The sequence below is a fragment of the Hylobates moloch genome, unplaced genomic scaffold (genome assembly GCF_009828535.3).
Source record: "Hylobates moloch isolate HMO894 unplaced genomic scaffold, HMol_V3 SCAFFOLD_15, whole genome shotgun sequence".
Classification (NCBI taxonomy): domain Eukaryota; kingdom Metazoa; phylum Chordata; class Mammalia; order Primates; family Hylobatidae; genus Hylobates; species Hylobates moloch.
Genome location: NW_026652290.1, coordinates 55,312,922 through 55,330,267, shown reverse-complemented (window position 1 = coordinate 55,330,267; position 17,346 = coordinate 55,312,922). Strand labels below are relative to the sequence as shown.

Below are 17,346 nucleotides of genomic sequence, written 5' to 3'. Positions count from 1 at the left end.
GCTTCATGCTGTCAGGTGCCCACGCTCCTTCCATCTCGTTTCTCCACCACCCCAAGAGTGTGGTTCTTGTCAGCATAGTCCAAGAATGAAAAGGGCTAGGGTGTGCCCTTTAAGGCACAGCTTAGAATTTGGACATATAATTTCTGCTCACATTCAGCTGGCCAGAGCGTAGATTACATGGCCACACCTTGATGCAAAGGAGGCCACACCCACCTGCAATCCATGCACCACACTAGGTCAAGCTCAGCATCATTTACTGCCTCTTGAAGCAACTTTTGCAAGGAAGGCTGGGAAACGTAGTCATTGCTGGCTGGTCATGTAGCCAGTGAAACTCAGGGGTTCTACTACTAAAGGAAGAAAGTGAAAATGCATATGGGAGACAGTTATCAATCTCTGTCATAGTATATTTTTGTGTCTATGGAAAGATGGAGCCTATTAAGAAATAAATCACTATAGTGGACCCAGCTTGTGGATCTGATTAGAGGTTTGTCCCTTAGAAAGCATAGAAGATTATAAGGGGAGAGGCACATAGGACAAGTAAATTATGATTGGAAAAAGGGATAGGGATACACAAGGCACTTCTCCAGGAAGGGTTGCTGCAGGGCACTGAAATCGTAAAGAAGGAAGAAATAGAGACATGGAAAGCTGGAACAGAACAATGGAGGCTGGGTAAGTGTTGGGACCCATGGAAACTTCTCTAATGGGTAATATTACTGGTGGCCAACTCTTTTCATGGCTATGCTTCTTGATTCATTCTGCCCTAGATTCATTCCAATCTAAAAGCACATGTTGCTCAAAAGAAAGAGCATGGAGTCTAAACAGACCTGGATTTATATCTTCACTCAGTCACTTACTTACAGAGATAGCCTGGGAAAATTATGCAGGCTTTCTGAGCCATTTCTATATTTTTGAATTAGGATAATGGGGATATTAACCAATGGTGCTTTTAGGAGAAAATAAGTTGATGAATATAAAGCAGCTAGTGCCAAGCCTGGCACGGCATAAGCACTCAGTGAGTGGCAGATGGGATTAGTATGAAACTTTTCACCCCATAACAAACAACTGGTCCCTCAAATGAATACATATGAGTAGGGGGCTTGGCCAGTGTGACAATGTTGTGGGGTAGGAAAAAGGTCCATGTGTGAAGTGCTGAGAACCTAGCAGACACCTACCCATTTAGGATGCTTCTCTTAGTGTGCTCAGGCTGCCATAACAAAATACTATGGACTGTGGGCCTTAAACAACAGAAATTTATTTTCTCACAGTACTAGAGACTGGAGGTCTGAGATCAGGGTGCCAGTGTGATCAGGTTCTGGTGAGGCCCCTCTTCCAGGCTGTGTGCTCACATAGCCACTTCTTGGTGCATGTGTGAGTAGAATGAAAACAAGCCCTGTGGAAACTCTTCTTCTAAGGGGACCAACCCCATCATGAGGGAGGCACCCTCGTGACCTCATCCAACCCTAAGTTCCTCCCAAAGACCCCACCCCCAAATACTATCCCATTGGAGGCTGAGGCTTCAACACATGGATTTGGGGAGACACACACATTCGGTCCATAACAGTGCCACTCACTGGCAACAATACAGGAAGCACAGAAGCAAACTTGTTCTTTTTTAAAAAAATTAATATTCCATTTTGGGGAAAACGTGTTGACGGCTACCGGCATAGGAAAAGAACTCATCCTGAAGATGGCATTCCTCGCATTGGTGCAAAAGAAGAAAACAAACCTTCATCCATGAGCTTGTATATATGGAGCAGGATGATATTAGCACTGTGCACCAGATGAATCAGTAATTTCATAATTTTACATTTTCACATCCAAGCTAAATAATGCTCTTGACCAAACAATCTTAGTTGGTTTATCTTCTGGCACCAATATTTAAAGCAAATACCTCAACATAAATAAAACAATAAACTGAAAGACTATACTAATGGTCGTTCTAAGTAGTTAGAGTCATTTAACTGGGGACAGGAAAAATATCCTCAAGATTCTTAACAGGGGAGACAGAAAGGGCAAGAAGGAAGACTCTAAATAATATTAGTTCATCCTGGGTCAGACTTTCACTCACTCAGCATGACCATGCCATGGTGGTTTTTTTTTTTAATCTTAGAAAAGTGCATTAAATCTAAAGTATTAGTGAGACCCATCCAAAATGTTGATTAAAACCAGGCTCTTTGGAGAAGTAATTGCTACACTGCTTGGCAGGACCCAGGAGTGTGCATTGGACTTGATGCCATTGATGAAGAAAAGATGGTCAGTACCAATGGCTGGTTTTAAGAAGAGCAAAGTTAAGAAACAATATTTAGGATGTGCCACACTGGGTCACCACTCAGCATGATTTGCTTCCTCTTAATGTTTTCAACTTTCTCTACCATCTCTAAAGTATACTACCCAGGGTATCTCTGCATAATTCTTTGTCTTGCCTCTTTGAAAGGTTTGAATTCTCAGAGCCAGTCCCTGTTTAGTGACAGCACTTTGGCCACCTGATCACTTTTCCTAAATCTCCTTTCTCCAACCCTATTTTGTCTTTATTTTTTGAAATTTGTCAGAACTAAACAGGTGCAAACATAACATGCCAGGATTTTATATAGTGCTATGAGATTTAAAGAAGGGATTTAAGCATCAGACAAGGAGGTTTTATTTCCTTATGTCATCTAGTATATTTTTGCCTTTTTTAGCTACGGTGGTTTATCAACCTTCCTCAGGGGCCATCAGAGTGAATCCTTTACCACTTGGCCTTAAAATTTCATTCATTTGTATGGCAAGTAGTTAGTTGTAACTACGCGTAGGGTAGACATGGACAGTTAACATTTCATATAGCCTTAGGACAGAGTTTGTTCATCCCTATTTTGATGGCAAGGCTACTTTGTCTTACTGTGTTTCCTCTGTGTCTAAGTATTTATTAATATTTTTTAAGATTTTCAAGTCAAAATGGCAATTTCAGTATATGTATTTAGCCTGACTTCAGAATCGGGAGAGACTTTTCAACCTTGAGCTACCCACTGGCAGCGTGAGAGAAGGTGATAGGATGTCACAGGCTCAGCTTACACAAGTAAGCATGCACAAGTGTGTAAATAGGCAAAAACCCCTTTCCAGATTGCAATATCTTTCCCAGTCCTGAGTTCAGCCCTTTCTCACAAACATAACAACCTACATTTCTTTTAACTTTTATTTTAGGTTTGGGGGTACATGTGAAGGTTTGTTACATAGGTAAACATGTGTCATGGGGGCTTGTTGTACAGATTATTTCATCACCCAGGTATTAAGCCCAGTACCCAACAGTTATCTTTTTTGCTCCTCTCCCTCCTTCTACCTTCCCCACTCAAGTAGACTCCAGTGTCTGTTGTTTCTGTCTTTGTGTTCATAAGTTCTTATTATTTAGCTCCCACTTATAAGTGAGAACATGCAGTATTTGGTTTTCTGTTCCTGCGTTAGTTTGCTAAGGATAATGGCCTCCAGCTCCATCCATGTTCCTGCAAAAGACATGATCTCATTCTTGTTTATGGCTGCATAGTATTCCATGGTGTATATGTACCACATTTTCTTTATCTAATCTATAACCTACATTTCAAAATGAACACTGCAGGATAATATCCAGAGGACAGAAAAGGAAATGTGTGATGGTTACCTTTGGGGTTATATCTTTCTGTCATCCAGTTATCCCATCTTTCTCCTGGGGACCTTGGGTTCCAGTGGCGTAAAGTCCTAGTCCATCAGGCAATGACTAGAGCACAGATCGGGATCCTTCACAGCACCTTTGGGAAGGGTGCCAAGTTCAGAGTCCAGAAAAAAAAAAAGAGAAACCTACAACTCATATTCAGCTTCCACACACCATGAATGACCCCACTAGGCAGAGATGAGTTGCTTCTTGTTTCAGTATTGTTCCATAACAAACCATCCAAAAACCTAATGACTTAAGATATAATTTGCTGTTTTTCCTCACATTTTTTGGGTCGATTGGGCTCAGTTGGATAGTTCTCATTTAGAGTCTCTCATGAAGTTGCAGTCAGATGGCGGCTGGGGCTGGAATCACTGGAAGGTTGATTGGACATCCCAGAGGGCTTCTTCACTCCTTTGACCTCCTTCATTGTACCTCAACAGGCCTCCCTGCAGTAGACCCGCCAGGACTTCTTACATGGAGGCTCAGGGCACCAAAAACAGGAAGCAGAAACTGTCAGGCCTCAGAAGCAGGCTCAAAGCTAGCACAACATCACTTCCATTATATTCAAAACAATCACAGCCAACCCAGATTCAAGGGAGTCATAGACCCCTCCTCACCACAGCACGTGTGTACTACAGGGGGAAAAGATGGCAGCCACCTTTGCAGATAAGCTACCACCACCACAAACAGGAAGCAAGAATTATTTGGGATGGAAGATTTTCCTTCTGCCCAGAGAGCCCTGAAAGAGCACCCTCCCTGCTACTCTTGGGTGGCCCATTGATTAAAGGAGCAAAGTTTGTGCAAATAGAATTGTGTAAAACATTGGAGAAAAGTAACTTAATAAACTCACAACCACCCTTGGACTTCAATAAAGCAAGCAGATGAAAAAGTAAGTAAAAGATATAGAGGCTTTAATTAAATCGAATCAAAAAAGATTAATGGATATTTAACAGCACCCTTCAAATAAATAATTCATATTATTTTCTTAACTTGTAAAAATCAACTATAACTTAGGCCACAAAGAAAACCTGAAAAAAGAGAGAACATATAATTTTTAGAGTCCACATACGCCACCAAAAATAAAAATAAAAATCTAGAATTTAGCAATAAGGGATTAAACTCTTGCTTTAAAAAAGCACTTAGACACCACTGCACTCCTGCCTAGGCGACAGACCGAGAGCTTGTCTCAAAAAAAAAAGTACTTTGAAGTTTTAAAGCAGTCTTATAAATTACTATTCAGTCCAAGAGGAAATCAAAACTGCAATTAACTGGGATCCTAGAAAATAATGACAATTGGAACATCTCAATAAAAACTTGTGGGATTTGGAAACATAGCCTTAAATTCTTTCATTATTAAACAAGAAAAAATGAAAACAAATGAGGTAAGAATTAGTTAAAACTTAGAAAATAATATGAAACAAATCTACAGACAGCAGAAACATGGAATCTATGAATAAAGAACAAATTAATGAAAACAAAGCAAAATCAGTAGAACCAAGAAATAAGTCTTTAAGAATTTCTTTGGAACTACCAGTATCATCGATGAATCTTTGAAAGACAAATCCAAAAAAGAAGGTTAGAACATGAAAATATGTAATTATTAAGAAAGACAAAAGGGCTATCACAACAAATAAGGAGGTTTACCTGTCAGAATGACCTGTGAACAAAGTACAAATCTATGCAAATGCTTCTAAAATCTTGATGAATGATTTTCTAAGAAAGGATAAATTACAGAAATTGACTCAAAAAAAGTACAAAACCTGAATAAGTCAATATCTGTGGCAAAAATTTTTAAAGGCATCAAAGAACTATACTTTTAAATAACAGCATGACTAGAAAATTTTTGAGAGAATTATCTCATGCTTATGTACTTGTTATAAGACAAGTAATTCTTATGCTATTTCAGAAATACAGAACATAAAAAAGATGAAAATCCTCCCAAATTGTTTTGTGAAGTTAACATAATCTTGATGAAAAGTAGCTCACAACGAAAGAAACATGGCCAAATTCACCTGTGAATTTGGGTGCAAAAATCCTAAATCAAAGAGAATTAATTTCAGAACTTTTCAAAAGTTTATTTCAGAAATGTGCAGATAATTTTTATTAGAAAAAAATTTATAAAATATTTATCAGTAGGTGAAAATATAGGAATGATATAATGATCTTGATATCAAAAAGATTCTGATAGAATTTAAAATATTACTTTTTGAAACTATCAACTGTGAATAGGAAATTATTTCCTTAATGTGAATAAAAATATCTATCAATAGGGTTATCTTACTTTATATCAAAAAGTTATTTGATATTTGCTTAAGTTTTTTAAACACTTAAACTGGAATTGAAGTATATTTTTAACAGAAGTAAGGATATCTAAACTATTATGAAATACTGAAGGTATTCCCACTAAAGACAAGAATAAGATAAGGGCACCTGACATCACTTCTAATCAATGCAATAAAACAAGAAGATGTAATAATAGGTAAATATAAGAAATGGAAAATATTAAATTATATCAACAGAAATACTGTAAGAGAATTCAGTAAAATATTTAAATACAAAATAAATATACTAAGAGTAGGATGCTAAAATAGAGAAAAGTTAAACTTTACAATACTGACAATAAAATAAATCTAGGAATAAATGTTTAAAAAAAGGCTGGAACTTACATTCAAAAATCACAAATTTGGAATGTGCTATTGATGGATGAGAAAACATAAAAATATGAAAGGCTATTTTCTCCAACTTAATTTATGAATTACATTATTCTAAATTATTGTTTGGAAGAACAATCAGATGAGAATAGTGCAGATAATTTTGAAAAAGAATAAAGACAGACTTATAAGATCAATATTACAATATGTTGTGAAACTATAACAGTGGAAACTGCTGCTACAGATATAGACAGACACATCAGAGAAGTGGAACAGAGATCTGAAAACACAAATGAAAGAACAAGTGAGAATCTGCCATATAAGGCTGGCATTAAATTATTTGGAAGGTGGTAGATTATTTAACAAATGGTATTTCTAAGTTAGCACAATTGGCTGATTTAGAAAAAGATGAAATAAATTTGAACTTGCACCTCACACCTCGTAGCAAAATTTACTCCAGATGATAATAGTTAACATTTACTGGGTAATTTTATATGTCAGGCACCGTTCAAAGTTATTTATAGGCTGGGCACGGTGACTCATGCCTGTAATCCCAGCACTTTGGGAGGCCAAAGTCAGGAGTTCCTTTGGGAAGCCAAGGCCTCCTGAGGTCAGGAGTTCGAGACCAGCCTGACCAACATGGTGAAAACCCACCTCTACTAAAAATACAAAATTGGCCAGGTGGTGCACTCCTGTAATCCCAGCTACTTGGGAGGCTGAGGCAGGAGAATCGCTTGAACCTGGGAGACAGACATTACAGTGAGCTGAGATTGCACCATTGCACTCCAGCCTGGGCAACAAGAGCAAAACTCCGTCTCAAAAATTTAAAAAATTATTATTTTCATTAATCCTTACAATAATCTCATGAGCTAGGATCAATTATTTAACCCATTTTACAGAAAAGAAAACAGAAGTTAATTAATTTGTCCAAGATAACACAGTAAGTTGCAGAACCATGTCTCTTGAATCCTAGCAGTTTGGCTCTTTAGTCCACATTCTATAAACATCGAAAAGTGAAGCTATAACATAACTTAAAAAAAAGAAAAAAAAGAATGATGAAAGCTTTTTTTTTGAGACGGAGTTTCACTCTTGTTGCCCAGGCTGGAGTGCAATGGCATAATCTTGGCTCACGGCAACCTCCACCTCCTGGGTTCAAGCGATTCTCCTGCCTCAGCCTCCCAAGTAGTTGGGATTACAGGCATGTGCCACCATGCCCAGATGATTTTGTATTTTTAGTAGAGACGGGGTTTCTCCATGTTGGTCAGCTGGTCTCAAACTCCTGACCTGAGGTAATCTGCCTGTCTTGGCCTCCCAAAGAGCTGGGATTACAGGCATGAGCCACCATGCCCAGCCCTGATGAAGGCCTTTCTAAGGGATATGAAAAAATAGACTCTATGAGCCAGGGGCAGTGGCTCACGCCTGTAATCCTAGCACTTTGGGAGACCAAGGCTGGTGGACCATCCGAGCTCAGGAGTTTGAGACCAGCCTGGGCAACATGGTGAAACCCCATCTCTACCAAATATACAAAACAATTAGCCAGGTGTGGTGGTGCATTCCTGTAGTCCTAGCTACTTGGGAGGCTGAGGTGGGAGGATCACTTGAACTCAGGAGGCAGAGGTTGCAGTGAGCTGAGATTACGCCACTGCACTCCAACCTGGGTGACGGAGTGAAGCCCCATCTCAAAAAAAAAAAAAAAAAAAAAAAAAAGAATAGACTCTATGGATTGATATAATTGGCTACCCACATAAACTTATTTTAACTTCTGTACATCAAAAAATACTATCAGTAAAATTTTAAAAATCACAAACCAAAACAAAAAAATAGCTTACATAACCAGTATATTAGTCTGCTCTCATACCGCTATAAAGAACTACCCAAGACCGGGTAATTTATAAAGAAAAGAGGTTTAATTGACTCACAGTTCTGTATGGCTGGGAAGGCCTCAGGAAATTTACAATCATGGCAGAAGGGGAAGCAAATATATCTTATATGGCGACAGGTGAGAAAGCATGTGAGCGAGTGCAGGGGAACTGCCCTTTATAAAACCATCAGCTCTCATGAAACATATTCACTATCATCAGAACAGCATGGGGAAAACTGCACCCATAACCCAATCACCTCTCTTTCTCAACACGTGGGGATTACAATTCAAGATGAGATTTGGGTGGGGACACAAAACCTAACCATATCAACCAGTTTCATCATTACTCTATAAAGAGCTCTTACAAATCAATAAAAAAATCAATAAAAAAAGATCAAAACATCAGTAAAAGTGGGCAAAGTATATGAGCAGACAAATCATATATATATATATATATATGCAGTGTGTGTGTATATATATATATATGCAGTGTGTGTGTATATATATATATGTGGGTGTGTGTGTATGTGTGAGTGTATATATATATATATATACACACATATATCTTTACATATATATACACACACATTTAAAAAACTTTCATCTCACAAATAATAAGACAGTGAACATGGAAACAATAATACAATTCCTTCAGATAGTCAAATTGGCAAACATTTTTAATTCTAAAAATCTGTAATTGGAAGTGTAGGGAAATAGAAATTCTCATAAAATAGTATTGGAACTACGAATGAATATCACTTTTTCTAGAAGACAGTTTGACAATATATTATCAAAAACTGTTAAAATGTGCATAAAGTTTGACCCAGAAATTCTACCTCAAACAATTTGTTCTAAAACAATTGACAGATGTATGAAAATATTTATGGATAAATAGTTTTATCACAGCATTGTTTATAATAGAGACAAATTAGATACACTCTTAATACCCAACAATAAAGAAATTCTTAACTGCATTTGGTGCTTCCATGTGATAGAAGATTATGCAACCATTGAAAATGACAGGGGACTGGGATGTGAGGAGCGCCTCTGCCCGGCCGCCCATCATCTGGGATGTGAGGAGTGCCTCTGCCCAGCCGCCCCGTCTGGGATGTGGGGAGCGCCTCTGCCCGGCTGCCCTGTCTGGGAGGTCTACCACGGAGGCCAGACGCAATGTGGGGGCTGGACATGGTGGCTCACGCCTGTAGTCCCAGCACTCTGGGAGGCCGAGGCGGGTTGATCACTTGAGGCTAGGAGTTCGAGGCCAGCCTGGCCAACATGGCGAAACATATGAAAAATACAACAGACAAACCAACCAACCAACCCCACAACAACAAAACAAGTCTACCTTGGAGTCATACTCTAATTTTTTCTATTTTCCTCCCTTTCTGATCCTTTATCCCACTTTCTTTTTCTTCCTCTTCCTTCTCCTTCTTCTTTGTCAAATAGAGGATTGAGTTATTATCATTGATCCAAAAAAAATAAAAATAAAAATAAAAAATAAAAAATAAAAATAAATAAATAAATAAAAAGGAAAAAAAAGAAAATGATAGGGGAGAAATGGTCACAGTAAACTACTTTAAAACTTTTATACAGGATGATCCCGTTTTTGTAAATAAATCCACCACTGGGTGTATGTGTTCCGTAAAGATAAGCACAAAATATTAATTCTGAATGCTATAATTTAACATTCCCTTCTCCCTTCCTCTTCTTTCTTTTTTCATTGTGTATTTTTCAAATCTTCAACAAAGAAAACAAAGAACTGTGTAATCGGATAGAAAAAGGGGATTTTATTGTTAAATAAGTCATATCTCAACATTAATTCTTGACAAACCTTGTATTTACACATGTCCCACTAAAGAGATGCCATTTTTATTTCTACCCTTTCCTTCATTTTTCTAGTTTCCTCGTGTTACCAAATATTTCCTGTGCGCTTTCATCTTACCCTCGGTTCTGGCATCCAAAGACAGTATTATGGAGAACGTGCCAGTATGTGTGTCAGCAAAATGAATCAAATAACTAAAAGAGTTGACCTTGGATCCCTTTCCATGAACAGCACATAAAAGGCAGGCTATTATGAGATTTATAGGCAGGGCAAGTTTGAGGTGGAGAAAAGGGAGCCGAGAAGGATCAGAGCATCACCACTCACAACACACCCTTCTCTTTGCCCATGGCTCCAGCTTTGGGGAAGGGGAAGGAGCAAGACAGGGTCTCGCTCTGTTGCCCAGGCTGGAATGCACCACAGCGGCGCCATGATAGCCCACTGCAGCCTCAAACTCTTGGGCATCCTTCTGCCTCAGCCTCCCAAGTAGCTAGGGCTAAAGGCACACACATCAGGCTAATTTTTTTTATTTTTTGTAGACACAGGGTCTCACTGTGTTGCCAGGCTGGTCTCTAACTCCTGGGCTAAAGTGATCCGCCTGCGTTGGCCTCCTAAAGTGCTGAGATTACAGGCATGAGCCACCTCACCTAGCCAGAAAGATAACTTTGAATGTGTCTGTGTATCTACACATTTTTATGTATACAGGTATACATACATTTTATACATACCTCTATCTATACATATGTAGACATATGTATGTATGTATATGCACATTTTTATTTATATATATGTGTGTGTGCATGTGTATGAATTTTACATGGAAAACCAAAATATCAAAGTGAAAGGGAAAGGCTGAAAGCAGGAAGACTGGTTTACTTGGTGGCCAAGCGTTAGAAGATGAGCAACAATGAGGGCAGGGCAGAAGAATGAGTATGAAGGGTCTTTATGAAACAGAATCAGAGCTTTCTCTGCTTCTCCCTGACTGTGGCAGAAGATGGCTGCTCCCTTATCCCCAGATTCCCACTTTACATTCCCTGTATTCAAATGATCAGTTCTCACTAACTAACTACCTGTCACTCAGTGGTCATTCCAAATTCGCAGGAGAGAGAATCTGATCGGTCTAGCTCAGCATAGTTGTCCAATCAACTGGTCCAATCAACTGTGGCCAAACTCAGGGTCACAGATCACAAATGTGGTTGCTGGGGTCCATTTGACTACTGTCTGTCTTCACCTGTAGACTATATTCTTCATGAGGACAGGGACCTCAACATTTGCTTAATACTGTCTGCAGCACCTTTGAGGACATAGCCGGCACTTAAAACCCATTTGTCAAAAGGATAAATGCGTAAATAAATTAACAAATGAAGAGAATCATAGGGTAGAAGGCTAACTATTAAGTCATCCAATCCAGCCATCCATTCATTGTTCATGTGTTTAATTCATCAGTAGAGCACCACCTTCGGCAGGATTATGTCAATTGCCTTCAATATGACGATGAGGTTTTGTGGTCTAGCCTGAGTTCACAAGAATGATTTAAGTTAGAAACTATGCTCATAATTCCAAACAACTGACTTTGGAAACCTAATTCATTAGTAACTTGAGAAATACCTACAGCCCTCCAAACAAGATAATCAATGGGAGAACTAGGCCAGAGAGAAAAGGTATTTGTCAGAGGAAACTTGGCATATATGTTATACTTTTACAATCTAATTATTTTAGTGTTCTTCCTGTGAAATCCAATTTCCTTAGATGACCTCTGTTCATAGGAAACTATTTGGTTTAATCTGTGGGAGCCATAGCATATTTTTAACCATCTCCGAAGTCCAGCTCCCTCTCCACAGAGCGTGCCTGATGCCCAAACAGATGTTTCATAACACTCAGCACACACGAGCTCACCACTGGCAAGTCTTTTGCACACAATCGGCCCATACCTCTTCTCACATCTCCATCATCCCACAAACCCAAATTCAGAAGTTGCAGGCAAGCTCAAACTCTTACCACAATAATAGAAAAGCAGAAGGCAGACCTCCAATTTTGAAGTTTCAGTTTATTAATATTTTTAAAAATCTAATGACCAACCAGAAAATATGCAATACAAAGCATTAGCCGAACTAATTAGTATAAAGAAATGTGCAAACTGGCTGCCCCAAAAGAATTCAGATTAAATTATCCAAGTAAAAGATTTCAAAGGAATTCAAATTTTGATGGAGGCCAGGTGCGGTGGCTCACACCTATAATCCCAGCACTTTGGGATTATAGGCTGAAGTTGGCGGATCACCTGAGGTCAGGTGTTCGAGACCAGCCTGGCCAACATGGCAAAACCCCGTCTCTACTAAAAATACAAAAAAATTAGCCAGGCGTGGTGTCACACGCCTGTAATTCCAGCTACTTGGGAGGCTGAGGCAGGAGAATCACTTGAACCCGGGAGGCAGAGGTTGTAGTGAGCCGAGATCACTCTCACAGAGTAAGACTCCATCTCAAAAAAAAAAAAAATGTTGATGGAATTATAGAATATTAGGGCTGAAGGGCCCTTGAACGTCATCTAGCCAGTACAACTTTATTGGACAGATGAAGAAACCGAGGCCCATGGAGAGAAAGTGACTTGCCCCAGGTTTCACAGTGAGTATGTTAGTGGCAGAACTAGAGGTAGAACTCTGCCTCCTGACTGCAACCCACAAGGCAGACCACAGTGCCCAGCACCAGTGTCCTGTCTCTATATGCCTCAGACCATCAATGCCTGGAGTTCAAACCCAGGGAAATCCAGAATCTGATCAACAAGGTCTTTCATCCTGACCATTTCATCGTAACCATTTCAGAATATGTCACCGCCAATTTAGGCAAAGCTTTTTGTTGAGGAACAATTTCCTTTGATAAAGCAATCAAAGGTAACCCAAAAAGTATTTTTAGAGGTAACATTACCTTTCAAGTGTGGAAGCCAAGGGAAGTACGTAGGATTCTTGCCATCCTTTCTCCAAGAACCTAGGAGATGTCCAAGGAGACCATGGGGAGGTGACTGAGAAGCCCTCAACTCATAGCTGTGTTCATGGACCCTTGACCTTTGGAGAGCCTAAACCTGCAGGGGAAAAATCAGAGCTTTCTAAGACAACTTGCTGCACCTCAGAGCTCCGGTGTGTGAGCAGTATTTGTTGAGTGCCAACTTGAACTTGAACTTGGGCTGTTTAGAGCAACACTAGGCTCCAGAGGAGAAGCCCTTGAGGCTGCCTCAGAGGTGCTCAGCAACCAGTTAAGGAGCAATGTTTCTAATGGGAGACATTTAGAGAAGAGTTCCACATGACAAATTATATCCTCATTGAACAAATATTTGTGGAGGGCATAGGGTGGACCAGGCTGGACATCTTGCAAGAAAAGAGTAAGACATCAATTGAAAGACATAAGCACAGACCAGATCCCAAAGGGCTGTGTATGCCAGTGGAGGTGGTTTGGCTTTTCTTTTAAAGGTGATGGGGAATCACTGAAGAATTTTGAGCTGGAGAGTGAATTGACCAGACTTAGGTTTGGGAAGAATCGCTTGACTGTGTCAAGAGCTGCTGGATTGTGGTCAAGTGCTACACTACGTGATGCTATCTACAAGTCTTTCAAGAAATCATTTGCACTTTCAGTCTATATTCAGGAATACAGTATAAAGAGGATGAGTTCCTGAGGCAAACAGAGCTAGGTTTTAATCCCACTCTGCCACTTACTGGCTGTGGAGTCTTGAGCAAGTTATTTAAATAGGTGTGAGACTTTAGGTTTTTTTTTCTGTACAATGAAAATAATGATGCTTAACTGGCAGAGTTTTGATGATAAATAAAGACGCTAATGTACCTGGACATTTCAAATAGTCCTCCCACCACCATTAGATACAGCCAAATCAAAATGGCACTTTCAAGCCTAGGAGGAAAGGCAGCTGGCATCCTGCTAAGCCTTCATTTAGCTGGAGATACTGTTGCATTTTCTTCTTAGAATTTAATCTGAGAAATTTTTGCTAATGTGTGAAAATAATTGGCATTCATTCCTGTAAATGAGGATGCTGAGGTAAACTGAGGTCAAAGCCAAATCTTGGATCTGAATCAAACCACCCAAAACCAATACTGTAGAAAATAAAACTGGGTCACGAAGACCAGTGTTATGAAGTGAGAGTTCCAATCGTCCTAGCAACCTCTTAACCAAACACTGGTGCAGATTTGCTGGCCTACATGACACTGAGAACATCTGGCCTTTCTATCATCCTCTTGCAAGCAAAAAACGATGTTGTGTAAACTGATCTTTGGGCCAATTATATGGTCTAAATGTTACCGTGTTTGTGCTGGCACCTCTGACTCCAGGTTTTAAGAACTTATTGTAACCACACCCCTCTTACGAAGACTGTGGGTCTTACTGTATATTACCCCAGGGATTTATTGATGCCGAGTCTGCACCTTTTTTCAGAAAGATAAATTCAACATCAGTTAAATGTGTGTGCAGTGCACTGTGGGAGGTCCTATAAGAAATAAGTTACAGGACTTAGTGGCAATAGGAGGAGAGAACAGACATAAGAGAGCAGGCTCTAGGGGCTGCTTTGTTCTTCCCTACATTTTTGCTACGTTTTTTTCTATTTACCAGTTTTATTATAGAAGCCAGGTGTGGAGTATAGAAGCTCTAGCCTGCAGCTCACTCAGAAGGCACTAAACTAGGAGTTGGAACATCTGATACCACCACCAACTGGCCTTTCCACCACAGACAGGGTCTGATTGTGTCTGCACTTCCCCACCTGCAGAGAGACAGCACTAGACTCCATTTACTAAACACAATGCACCAGGCACTGTTCCAAGCCCTTTATAACATTGATTAAGGGAGTCCTCCTAATACCTGTAAGTGACAGGCGGTATGATTACCCCCACCTCACATCACACTGTGGGGTGTCCCACAGTGGGGGCCAGGAAGAAGCTGTGAGCTTGCCCCCTCTCCTCTGGCTGCTTGATGAGAGCTCTGGGCTTTTGTGCTCAGCTCTAAAGGACCAGGTGGTGGGGAGCGGGGGGAGGGTCTATAATGAACCACAGCACAATGCTCTGGAGTAGGTGACCCATAGGTGTACCCCTAGGGTGTTACTGACCAGAGGACTCTCTGCCTCCACCATCACCATTTTACCCCACCCCGTCTCCATCCCTCTGCCGCTCTGGCCAAGACACCACGGCGGCAGCTGGAAGTGCTGACCTCAGGTCCTCCTCCCCACCTCACTCCCCCACAGCCCCCACTGCCCTCTTTCATCCCATCTTCAGGGGACAGATGTGAGAGACCATCCTTTAGTCTGTGGATGCTTTCGACTGTTTTGAAAACCCCTGGGAATCCTAACGTGGGTTACGAACAGAGATATTGGCAGAAGAAGGCTGGGAGCTCCTGATTTTGTCTCTGGACAAAACAGTCTCTGGTAAAAACAGTAGAGTGACTTATTTCAATTGAACAGAATAAGTACATGAGCTTCTGGATTCATTAATTAATTAGCCTCCCCTCTTGGCCAGCCTGGTGGCCAGCTCTAGAAGAGATCTGAAGCCAGATGAGCACTCGACCCCAGGCACCAGCAGCTCCTCCCCAGGATGAGGGTTTCCCTTCATCTTTAAAGGACGTGAATCTCTTGAGCCTCTCTGTCTGACTTAGCATGTCTAGGAACGAAGGGCAGAACAGATAGCACAGTAAATCCCAGCTCTAAATTGTCGTCACGGGAATTCATCACAGATGGTAATCATTAGGGCCCTCACGTCGTAAAGGAAAGCTTTATCCAGAATCATAAATAAACTGTAACCAAGGCTTAGATTTATAAAGCTATAAAAGAGGGCAGCTTGAACAGCCGGGAATGTACAGTACTGGGTTACAAAATCGGCATCATGCCTGAAAGGCTGGACATAAACCGGGAGCTCTGGGCAGTGCAGCAAGGAGGGGGTAAATTCCTTCTGCAGTGAGTGGAACCCCAGTCAGAGCCTCCCCCGCTTAGCACCTGGTTTAATCACATGAAATGCAAGCTCAGAGAAACAGGGGTGCTGGCATCTAAACATAGCATTGCAACTCCTAAACCAATTGCAGTGCCATCAAGTTTGGCCCTTCCTCACCAAGATGCCCTCTGACTAATGCTATGTCCTAGGAATTAATTTTCAGTTTATTGCGAAGGTTTCCCACCCCCTACTTTTCCTGAGTGGTTCAAACAACTCTGTTTTTACCAAGAGTCCCTGTACCATGCAGAACACCCTGTGAGGCTGTAAGTTGTGGAGCAGCAAAGCACAAAACAAGGCTGCAGCCTTCCAGAAGTTTCTCATCTGGCCAACGAGGCAAGGCATTTACAGATGAAATAACTGTAGTATGCAGGCTGCAACATGTGGTGTAGGCTGTAACTAGCGAACTCAAGGAAGCAAAGGGTAAGTGGAGGCTGGAGTCACTGTGGGGGAAATGTGTGGAGGAAAAGGGACATGATTTATGACTTGAAGGATGCACGGGGCTGTGCACAGGGAGGGAAGGTTTGTTCAGCATGCGGCTTGTCCCTGCTGTGGCCCATCCTGAGCCAAGTCTCTAATAACACACTCTCATTTTCCTCTTGTCCTAGAGCTAATTTAAGCAGCAATTGTCCCCCAAATTCCACACCTCACTCTCTTCATTCTCATTCAGGCTCATCCCTAAAGGCCTGGAAAGGGAAACTCTGTGCTCTCTGGACATATCTCGTTAAGGCTGGACACCACAGGATAATGTCCATCCTGGAGCACGTGGCCAGGAACAATTCCACACCCCAGCCCCAGGCCCAGCGTAGAGGGCAGCCTCAGAGAGGAGCAACCCCACCCCGGCCGCAGTGGGGAGCAATTCTGTAGGCATCCAGACATGCCAGAGAGAGAACAATAAGATGCCCCACAGGCTTGGGAAGTGAGGGAGGCCAGGAGCCCTCAGGAGGGCGGCTACCCACCCAGGCAAGTGGCCAAGCGAAGAGAGCTCACACCAGCACGGAACATAGTGAGCAGAAGAACCCGTCTCCCCTCCGTTGCAGAGCTGAGTGTTGCACAGAAGTTCCTGAATACCAGATGAGACTAGGGGTATCTACTGGGGGACAGAGAAAGCATGCCTGTGACTCTGGAGAGCAGAGCAGAGACACTATAGGGGAGACAGGGCTACTTAAGGCTGGCTATGGACGCTGACTTTCATGAGGCTGCTGTAAGGGGTTCCAGGGTCTTCTCTGCATTGTTCAGTTGAGTACCGAAGAAGGGTAGGAGAAAAGCAGAATTCAGGGTAGATGCCTGCTTGGCAATAGAATGTCCCCAGGTTGTATTTCTTAAGGTACACAGATTGTCAGTTCCTGTGACAACAACTAAGGGTACCTGCACAGGTGCAGCCGCATGTA

General features: G+C 41.2%; 1 protein-coding gene across 2 annotated transcripts in view; it reads left to right on the top strand.

Moving 5' to 3' along the window:
- Nucleotides 1-17,346, top strand: part of ANTXR1 (ANTXR cell adhesion molecule 1) — a 245,074-nt gene that overhangs the window by 222,989 nt on the left and 4,739 nt on the right. Inside the window, exon 18 of one of the 2 annotated variants that reach the window (XM_058428667.1) lies at nucleotides 4,102-4,242. The exons of the other annotated variant lie outside the window; for it this stretch is intronic. Coding sequence (XP_058284650.1) covers nucleotides 4,102-4,116 — 15 coding nt within the window. The 3' untranslated portion in view covers nucleotides 4,117-4,242. Of the gene's footprint in view, nucleotides 1-4,101; nucleotides 4,243-17,346 lie in introns of those variants that run through there. 2 annotated transcript variants of the gene reach the window in all.